At 48.2% G+C, this 10629-nt stretch overlaps 1 protein-coding gene across 1 annotated transcript; it reads right to left on the bottom strand.

Annotated features, from left to right (window-relative positions):
* Positions 1-483: 483 nt before the first annotated feature.
* Positions 484-10111, bottom strand: IL12B (interleukin 12B). The gene is made up of 7 exons (XM_056502459.1): positions 10036-10111; positions 6949-7033; positions 5129-5404; positions 4403-4520; positions 3257-3450; positions 2462-2607; positions 484-606 (listed from the first exon to the last, which is right to left on the bottom strand). The coding sequence occupies exons 2-7, from the start codon at positions 7031-7033 to the stop codon at positions 484-486; spliced, it is 942 nt and encodes a 313-aa protein (XP_056358434.1). The 5' UTR covers positions 10036-10111.
* Between the last annotated feature and the right edge of the window lie 518 nt (positions 10112-10629).

Raw genomic sequence — 10629 nt, 5'->3', positions numbered from 1 at the left:
ATAAAAATATAATACTGAATATATAAATATATAAATATATAAATATATAAATATATAAATATATAAATATATAAATAAATATAAATATAAATAAATAACAAATAAATAAGAAATAAATTAAGGCAGTATAATAATATGCAGGACATACAGTAATAGCTGCCAGCAACCTGTCAAAACCAGGTTAATGTAACATAAAATGGATGCTAAAAGCGTTAACTTGAATCTGGGGAATTTAGGAGCTGCCAAAATCAGCACCACATTCAAGTGTTGCAATAAAAAAATAAGTTATGGCTTCTTAAGAATCTCAAATGGAAACTTCCCTTCTAATTGTTCTTCTGTCCTTGTGCTAATTCATTCTTTGCTTTCTCTAGGAGCGCTGGTTATCTGTAAATAACATGTCAGAAATTCCATTTACACATCGACTGACATCAGGATTCTCCCGTTCCCCCAGGGCAGGAGCTGCTGCCCCTCCCAGGTGTGTCCTTACCTGCAGGGCGAGGACCACTCGCTCCAGGAGGACAGGTAGCAGCAGTCCCGGGCCTGCAGCCACACCTCTGCCGGCCCGGGGGCTGCCAGCTGCAGGGACTGCTCCTCAGTGTCGAGCACCTGGGGACAGGACAGCTGCCTCAGGGCACGGGGCACGGGGCACAGGGCACAGGGAACAGGGCACGGGGCACAGGGCAGCACCCAGCAGCAGGGAGGGCACTGAGCCCCAGCCCAGCCTGCTGTGCCAAAGCTGCAGCTGCGCCCAGTGCTGGGCTGGGACAAGCTGAGCTCAGCAGGGACATGGAGAGCTCAGGTGCCACTGAGAGGGTCCCAAACCCACTGAGAGAGGTGTTCTAAATAACCCAAACCCACTGAGAGGTGTCCCAAAGTGACCAAAACCCACTGAGAGAGATGGCCAAAGAGACCCAAACCCACAGAGAGGTGTCCAAAGGGACCCAAACCCACTGAGAAAGGTGTTCTAAATAACCCAAACCCTCTGAGAGAGGTGTTCTAAATAACCCAAACCCTCTGAGAGAGGTGTTCTAAATAACCCAAACCCTCTGAGAGAGGTGTTCTAAATAACCCAAACCCACTGAGAGGTGTCCCAAAGTGACCCAAACCCACTGAGAAAGGTGTTCTAAATAACCCAAACCCACTGAGAGAGGTGTTCTAAATAACCCAAACCCTCTGAGAGGGTCCCAAAGGGACCCAAACCCACAGAGAAAGATGTTCTAAATTTCCCAAACCCACTGAGAGGGGTGTCCAAAGGGATCCAAACCTACTGAGAGAGGTGTTCTAAATAACCCAAACCCACTGAGAGGGGTGCCCAAAGGGATCCAAACCCACTGAGAGGTGTCCCAAAAGGATCCAAACCCACAGAGGATGTAAATAACCCAAACCCACTGAGAGGAGTGTTCTAAATAACCCAAATCCACTCAGCTTGGTGCTGTAAATGACCCAAACCCACTGAGAGGTGTCCAAAGAGATCCAAACCCACTGAGCCTGGTGTTCTAAATTTCCCAAACCCCCTGAGCTTGGTGTTCTAAATGACCCAACCCCACTGAGCTTGGTGTTCTAAATGACCCAAACCCCAAATCTAAATCCTCATTAAACAATGGGATTGTTTGTTTAGCTGTTTTTTTTTCCTTTTCCTCCTTCTCCCAGAGCAGGAACCCTAAAACCCAGCAGCTGCTCCTGCTCAGTATCTGAAATCCCCACTGGGGGCTGTGGTGGCACAGGGAGCATCCCCAGCCCTGGAATTTCCTCCTGAAGGGTGGAGGAGCCAACACTGCTGAAATCAGGGACTGAGCCCCATCTGCTGGTCCTGGCTGGATCATTCCCAGCAGGAACATTCCCTTTGGTTTGATCCCCTGGAGAACTGGGATAAGCAATCCATGTGTCTGCTTTCCTCAGAGCTGGGTGGGGAAGGGCAGCTCTGGGGCTCTGTGGTTTTCCCAGTTCTTTTCCAAGCCAAGTTGTGTGTCCAGTTTGGACACACATTGGAGATTGAACCCTGACACAGTTAATTAATCCCATAAATTAATTGGGAATTGAGGAGGAAAGACCAGACTCTCCATAGAAATGCTTCCAGGTGAGTGACTGATCTCTTCTTTCCAATTCACCTGTAAAGTCTGAGCTGTGAACAACATACAAGGAAATTTGTGTCACAGATCCTGGGGTTCTGGGTTTGGAAATTGGGATTTTCCCACATGAGGCCCTCCTCAGCCTCCTAATGAATTAGTAAACACAGCTATGCAATGCTGGACAGGATTTTCTGTCCTCAGTTACCTCAGGGATCTTCCTGCTCATGGACCTGGAAAAGGCTTTTCCTGCCAGGATAGAATTTGCTGCTTTTGGGGCTCAGCATCATATTTTTAATTTTTTTAAAATTTTACTTCATTATTCTTGCATACAAAACTTTAATTATTTATACTATTCAGGCAAGAAAATTGTGCCTCAAGTGTTGTGTTTCTACCTGGTATCTGTGTTTCCTTGGTCTTTTAACTTTGACCTTGAAAGTCAAAGGGAAGTAGGAGTTTGGGGTGCTCCAGGTTCTGGGATATGTCCAGGTCACTGTTCCATTGGTGGCCACATACTGGCACTGGGGGGGGTCAGGCTTTACTGCAAGAGAAAACACAGAGAATTAATTCATATTAACAATTTAATGTCAGTACTGGTGTGTTACTGCTGCTGGTTTTATGGGAATGAGCTTTGGGACTCCGGGGAGAGAGGAGAGTAGTAGTAACTGCCTTGGGTGTTTTTTTATGGAGAATTAAGCACATTCCTGGGCTCAGTCTGGACAAGATCCTTCTTTATTTGGCCTGGAGGGTTGCAGAGGGCTCTGCTGGACACACAGGAATATCTTCAGCATGTCTGGCCAGGAATGCATTTAGGAAAACCTCTGTTTCATTGGGATGTGCCTCATGTTCCTGTGCCAGCTCAGAGTTATTGTTCCTGTCCCTTTCCATGAGCCTGCCCTGGCTGCCCACGTGGGAATGGGAGAGGGGAGCAGTTCTCAGACAGAACTGCTGCAATGCTCTGCTGGTTATTTATCCTCTGCCTTGTCCCACAGAGCCCTTCCCACCCTTGTCCATCCTCTGGGGACACTCAGGAGCTTGGGCCACTGGAGGTCACAAGCCAGGAAGATGCTGCTGCTGCTTCACTTCCCCATCCTCTCCCAGCCTGTTCCTGGGGCTTGGTGGCATTTTCAGAGCCAGGGCAGGGGCTCCCAGGGCTGGCAGAGCCCTGACAGCCCCCCTCGGGTACTCACTGATGTCCCTGATGAAGAAGCTGGTGCTGTAGTTCTCATACTCCACCAGGTCAATCACCTCCAGGAAGATGTGGACGGGCTGGTGCTCCTCAGCAAAGGGACAGAAGCTCTCCAGGTGGCACTGGGCTGTGTAGGTGCTCAGGGCCCCCTTGGTGACAGCCACGGGGCTGCTGCAGGACACGTTCCCCTGGGGGCTGGGAGGGGGGACAGGCTCTGGGAATGCTGGATTGTACTGGGAATGCTGGTTTGTGCTGGGAATGCTGGATTGTGCTGGGAATGCTGGATTGTGCTGGGAATGCTGGATTGTGCTGGGAATGCTGCTCTGTGCTGGGAATGTGCTGCCATAACCACAACTGGGGAAATGTTCTGGTTTCCCTGCACTTTGCTGCAGGAAAGGGTCAGTGGGAGCTGTCACATTCCCAGCCCTGTGGGATGTGTTCATGTCATTAATCAAATCACAGCCTCAGCTCAAGGAATTAATATTTAAACCTAAACCAGGATCTCATTTCTCATTCCCACCATCCCATGGCAAGCTCCAGTTTCCCCCTTTGTGCTTTGCCCTCTCCCAAACCTTGCTGAAGAAGTGAGGGCTGAGAAGTTTCTATGGGAAACAACACCAAGAGCTGCCAGAGCAGCAGCTGAGGCTGACTCTGTGCTTGCTCTCAGCCAGCTGAGCCCCTGGGCAGCTGTGTCTCCTCTAGCAGTGACCTTTGCTGGAGCCCCCAGAGCAGTGGGAGGCAGGGAATCCCCCCAGGGCTCCCAGCTCCCATTTCCCTGCAGGTTCTGCAGGGCTCCTGTGGAAGGCAGGGCAGGGGCCACGTGCTCTGCAGTGGGGCAGCCTCCCACTCCATTCTGCACTGGGAGCTCTGCTGCCTTCTGGCTCCACTTCCTCTCTGTTCTGCTATTGCTCAAGTTACTCAGGGGCTTCTCCAGCCTGCTGGGACTCATTCCTTTTTCAAGGCTTTATTCATTTCTGAGCAATTTCCCTCATTAAATGAACTTTGTCCCAGTAATGACTCAAAACATTTTGGGGATGCTCAGACTTGGAAAAGAGATCACCCCCACCTGCATGTCCCTAAGAGCTGAAATTCTACACAGAGCAGCCCAAGGGCTCTGGGAGGCTGTGAAGGGAAGTGCAAGTCTTACCCTTTCAGGCTTCTGATGGTGAACTTCACATTTGGGCTGGTATTTTCTGTCATCCAGGAACATGTGAAAATTCCAGAGTAGTTCTTTGCCTCACACTTCAAAAATGTCTCACTGGACCCTAGGCAGGGAGAGAAAGAAACCAGGAGTTATTTACTCTTCTTTGCCACAATGGCCAGGGCAGAGAGAAGGAATTGATAAATTCCCTGGCAGTAGCAGGAGGGACTCAGATATCAAACTCAGATGAGTGAGGTTCATGCAGAAAATGCAAAACATCCCAGGCTTGTCCCAGGGTGAGTCCTGAATGGAGAGGCCCAAATGGCAGCACTACAAACCTGGGTCAGGCCTGTTTCTGTCAAATCCCAGAATCCTGGAATCTCCTGACCCTCAAGGATGGTGGAGTCCAACCCAACAGTCCCAGCCTGGGCATCCCTGGGGCTCTGGCATTCCCTGGGCAGAACCTTCCCCAAAATCCACCCTTGACCTCCCCTGGCACACCTCCAGCCCTTCCCTGGGTCCCATCACATAGCCCTGGCTTTCCAAACCATCTCCTCCCACCCCTCACCCTGTCAGCCCAGAAAATCCCAAATAAATCCCAAATAAATCCCACGGCACCAATTCCTGTGCTGCTCTGCCCCTGGCAGCAAAGCTTTGGAAGGAAGTCCCTTAGCAGGGACATTTCCCAGAGCCTGCACAAAGCTGGGTGGGACAAGCCCAGCATTTTTGTACCTTTGAAGCTTTTCAGGATCCACCTCAGCATGTGGCCCTGGGAGTTGATTTTGGCGATGAGGAGCAGGTGGGAGCTGAGCACTCGGTGGCTCTGCTGGCTCAGGCAGCTGTAATTCCCAGCATCTGGGAACTCCTTCACTGCAGCAGTCAGAGTCTTCCCTTCCTGCTTCCACTCTGAGTCCTTCTCCCAGTAGACCTGTTCCTCTGAGCTGTCACAGGTGAGCTGCACAGTGCTGGCCGGGGCCTCGGCATCCCACTGGGACTCGATGACAATCACTGGGAGTGGCAAAGGGAAATCAGGGACGGGGACAGGGACAGACAGGGACAGGGACAGGGACAGGCAGGGACAGGGACACTGGGACAGTCAGGGACAGGGACAGGGACATGGGGACAGTCAGGGACAGGGACAGGGGACACAATCAGGGACAGGGAGGGACAGGGGGACAGTCAGGGACAGGGACAGTCAGGGACAGGGACAGGGACACAGGGACAGGGACAGGGACAGGGACAGTTAGGGACAGTCAGGGACAGGGACAGGGACAGGGACAGGGACAGGGACAAGGACAGGGACAGGGACAGGGACAGGGACAGACAGGGACAGTCAGGGACAGTCAGGGACAAGGACAGGGACAGGGACAAGGACAGGGACAGGGACAGGGACAGTCAGGGACAGGGACAGGGACAGGGACAGGGACAAGGACAGACAGGGACAGGGACAAGGACAGGGACAGACAGGGACAGGGACAGTCAGGGACAGGGACAGGGACAAGGACAGGGACAGGGACAGGGACAGGGACAAGGACAAGGACAGGGACAGTCAGGGACAAGGTCAGGGACAGGGACAAGGACAGGGACAAGGACAGGGATAGTCAGGGACAGGCAGGGACAAGGACAAGGACAGGGACAGTCAGGGACAGTCAGGGACAAGGACAGGGACAGGTAGGGACAGTCAGGGACAAGGACAGGGACAGGGACAAGGACAGGGACAGGTACAGGGACAGGGACAAGGACAGGACAGGGACAGGGACAGGGACAGGGACAGTCAGGGACAAGGACAGGACAGGGACAGGGCAGCTTGGGCTGAGCCCCTCCCTTCAGTTCCTCAGCTCTGCCCAATCCCAGTCACCACACAGAGAAATTGTCAAATGTGGGATCTAAGAAACACTCAGCCCTAGGAAGGTTGGAATCTCCCAAACTCCCCATGGACACAGGCAAGGTGAATTTTCAAACTCAAAGTTTGCTCTCCGTGTTGACAAACATTTGCTGTTCTCAGCACTAAATCCCCCCCAGGGAACCACCAGGATAAATGATAAATATTCTTTTTAATGTAAAGATATGGGGGAAAGTCATTGAAAGAGTGGACAATCTGAATTTAGCCCAATTTTCAGATAAATTATTCAAAAGAATTGTTTATTACCTACCCTGCATTTTTACAAATGGATTGACATTTAAGTTCTTTACCAGAGAAATTGATAAACTATTTCTAGTTTATATATATTCAGAAACATATTTTCTTGTTCACAGTTAATTCTTCCCTTGTATTTTTAGGGCTGTTCCCTAAGTCAGTTTTTGCATCCAGGCTGAGACTGAGACTTTGAACACAAGGAGAAGAAATAGGAAATAAAACAGTTGCTAATGCAAATATTGCAAATATGCTGTTGGATGACATTTTAGTACTTTTAAATATTTTTCAATTAGTTCCAATAATTATTGTCATACAAATAAACATACAGCCTTGGCCTAGGATGCTGGAGTTAACAAATTACAACAAATTAAATTAAATTAACAATAATAATTCCAAAAATCTGAGACTTCCTTACCATTTTCCTGCAGTTTCCACTGGGCACTTTCCAGCAGGGCAGCAAAGGAAAGCAAGGACAGTAAGGCACAGAGGAGATGAGACATCTGTAGGGAAAAAAAAAACAAAACAAAACCTTATTAAACTTGGCTGAGGTTGGCTGAATGTGCTCCAAAATCAGGGTGACAAGGACACAAAATCAGTCCCAGTGAGCTGAGGAACATCCTCCCATCCTGGGAACTCTGGGGCTCCAGAAAAGTGGAATCTCAGCTTTGTGCTGGAGCTGGAGCCGTGATTTTGATCCACTTGGGATTCTCACCCCAAGGCATTTTTAGGGAAGGTGTTGAAACCCAAAAGCCTGGGAGTTTTGTACTTTCTGTGCTTTCTGACACTAACCCCAAAGGAACACTGCTTTGGACTTGAAGCCTTAAAGAAACCTTCCAAATTTGAGTGATAAAATTAAAACCACAAGTGTGTAGTTAGAATTTAAAAAAAATTAAATTTAAAGTTTTAGAATCTAGTAATAGGTATGAGACAAGATGAACATTCTTGGGCATTGTCTCTTTCCTCCTTCTTCTTCCTTCTTCATCATTTCAAGTAGTAGTTTTTAGCTAAATAAAAAATCTTGCAGTGCAGGTCACAAGTGTTTGGTTATTGAATCAAAAGTATAAAGAATATAAATATTAACAATTAAATAAGAGGGAATTGTGTGAGTGAGTCTGGGCTGGTCCTCAGTGGTTCCACAATTCCCCCTGACCAGGGCACTAAAGGATCAATGGGCATCAAGTTCCACCCCACAAAGCCTCAGCAGCAGTTCCATCAAAAAAGGTTTGTGGATGGACCCAAGGGGAGCTGAAGGGTTTGGCTGATCTTGTCTCCATCATCTCTGAATGAGAGACAGCAGAGCCAGAGCTCAGAGCAGGGCTGGTGTCAGCACCTGCCTGACTGCTCCAGTTCTAGCCCCAGTCCTAGCTGTAATTCTAATTCTAATTCTAATTCTAATTCTAATTCTAATTCTAATTCTAATTCTAATTCTAATTCTAATTCTAATTATTCTAATAATTCCAATTCTAATTCTAATTCTAGTATCTGACTGCTCCAGTTCTAGTCCCAGCTCTGGTATCCACCTGAGCTCTCACAGTCTGAGTTTGTGAACAATCTCAGGCAGAATTCCTCCTGGATTCAGTGCCACAGCTCTGTCTGCTGGGAGTGGAGATCATTGCTGCTGTATGTCCAATAGATAAATGGATTTTTATCCTGCATTTGTTCTAAATATCCCCAGAACTCTCCATGAAACACCAAACACCTTTGCCAAATATGGGTGCATCAAAACTTTAATTCCAGTTACTGAGATGCACTTCCAGAGTTTTTTACACTGGAGAGTAAAACAAATTAACAGAAATAGGATCTCTTCAAGAAAGGGATGGTGAATATTGTTTTCAAAGCCCATTTTAACTACAGTGGGAGGCAGAATGCAGGTGAAAAACACAAAATTAAATGGTTTGAGCTGTTTTTTTCTCCTAAGCCACTCTTTTTGTAATGAAAGGGGAATAACCCTCCTGATTCCTTGAGAGCAGAGAGTGTTCCTGTGCAAACCAGTTCCTATTGCAGCTCCTGCTGTTCTGAGCATCCCAAATCCCCCAGTGCCCTTTGGATCTGCAGCCAGCTCCTGATGGGACCAGAGCTACAACAAAGTGTCTGGAGAGTGTCCAGGGCAGGCAGCAGCTCCTGCTGTGCTCAGAGAGGGGCACAAGGCTCAGGGAAAAGCCAATTATTATTGGACAGAAATTACAGAATAATCTAGGTTGGAAACGAGCTCTAAAATATGGAATATCCCATTAGTGTTTCATTACACTCTTACATTTCAGGCAGGATTAGCTGGAATTTCCAACAGAAAGATTCATTTTCTTTCTGAAAGTTGCTGTCACAGAAACATGACATTCATCACCACACTTCATAAACCTGAAACTGAACTTTCAAACATCAAAGCACCAGCTCAGACTGGGGGAGAGCAGTGGGACTTGTGCCTTCTTTTCCATTCATCACAATTAAAACCTCCAAATCAGAAAAGTTTTTCCTGCTTTGAGGGAGAAGTTCCTGATTCAGATTGTTGATGAGAACAGTCAACAATTTGCACAGAAATTATTCACTTTCTAGATGTGGGAGAGCACCCGTCCCCCATCTCAAAATTTTATTGAAAAATTAATCACAAATAAAGTCAGTTTACCAACAACAGCAGCGAGTGCCTGAGCACCTCAGAAATGAAAATATTCCAGCTCCAAATGTTCAGGGCATCAGGGAATTGCAGAACCATGGAACAGTTTGGGTTGGAAGGGACATTAAATCCCACCCAGTGCCACCCAGCCATGGCAGGGACCCCTCCCACTGTCCCAGGGCTCCAGCCCCAGTGTCCAGCCTGGCCCTGGGCACTGCAGGGATCAGGGGCAGCCTCAGCTCTGCCAGTCCCTCCCCAGGAGCAATTCCTGCCCAAAATCCCACCCATCCACAAGATCCATCCCTTCCCTGTGTCCTGTCCCTCCACCCCTGTCCCCAGTCCCTCTGCAGCTCTCCTGGAGCCCCTTCAGCTCCTGGCAGGGCTCTGAGGTGTCCCTGGATCCTGCTCCTGCCCAGGTGAGCCCCAGGTGTCCCAGCCTGGCTCCAGCCCTGCAGCAGCTCCAGGAGATGCTGGAGACCCCAGGGCAGGAGGTTCTGCAGGTGGGGTCTCACCTGAGCACAGGGGCACAGGGCTGATGTCCCTTGGTGTCCCCTCTGGAGCTCCAGGGCTGGCACTGAGCCCCAGATCCTTCACTGAGAATCTCCAATGATTCCTGTCAGGAGGGACTCTGGACCAGCAGCCATAAACAGGAGTCTGGCAACAACAACTCCCAGCCCAGAAACATCAATTCTGGCCCAATAAAAGGATTGTTATTGCCTGGTGACACAGCTTACAACCCCAGGAAAATTCCCATTGTACATCATGTGCTGAGCCTTAGGAGGATATCAACTGAGGAAAATATCCCAAAACTATTCCAATCCACTCTCAAATCAATCACATTCAATTTCCCTTAGCTTGATCTGACAGCTGGGTGAAGAAGAAAGGAGTTCTCACCGTTTCCTGGGAACCTCTGGCTGGAGCTGCAGCTGAAGGTTGTGAAGGATGTGAAGGAAACAAAGCTCTGGTCCCCAAGTCTGTGAGGAAAGATGAGCCTTATAAACACTCCCCGTCAGCAAATACCACAGGACTGAAAACACGTGCCCCAGTTCCTATTTTGCATTGGGCAAGGCTACAGAAAAAATTACATATTTGGGAGTCCCAGGTAAACTTCGAGGAGGAAATGAAATTATAAAATTGTAAAATTACCTTTAATGATTCCTTTCCTGGTGGGTTTTCTGTCCCTCCTGGTCTCTTCACCACAGAGGAAGAGTGGAGACCAAATAAACTTCCAAAAATGCCTGATGGGAAACAGAATGAGAGGGAATATTAATTATTAATTGCTGTTTTTGAGATGTGTTTGTTCTATGAGGTGAGATTTAAGTCAACCAAAAAATAAACAATTAGTTCTATCTTAGAGATAACTGATATTTGCATATTGTGCTGCAGTTTTTAAATATAATCTGAACCTGATGTTCCTTTTAGACCTCAGGCATAAGAAGAGCCCCATGCTCCACATGGACTTTGAAAATGAGAAAAGACTGTGTAGAT

Source organism: Oenanthe melanoleuca, chromosome 13 (genome assembly GCF_029582105.1).
Source record: "Oenanthe melanoleuca isolate GR-GAL-2019-014 chromosome 13, OMel1.0, whole genome shotgun sequence".
Classification (NCBI taxonomy): Eukaryota; Metazoa; Chordata; class Aves; order Passeriformes; family Muscicapidae; genus Oenanthe; species Oenanthe melanoleuca.
Note: the sequence above shows the minus strand (reverse complement) of the source record. Positions and strands in the feature narration are given on the sequence as shown.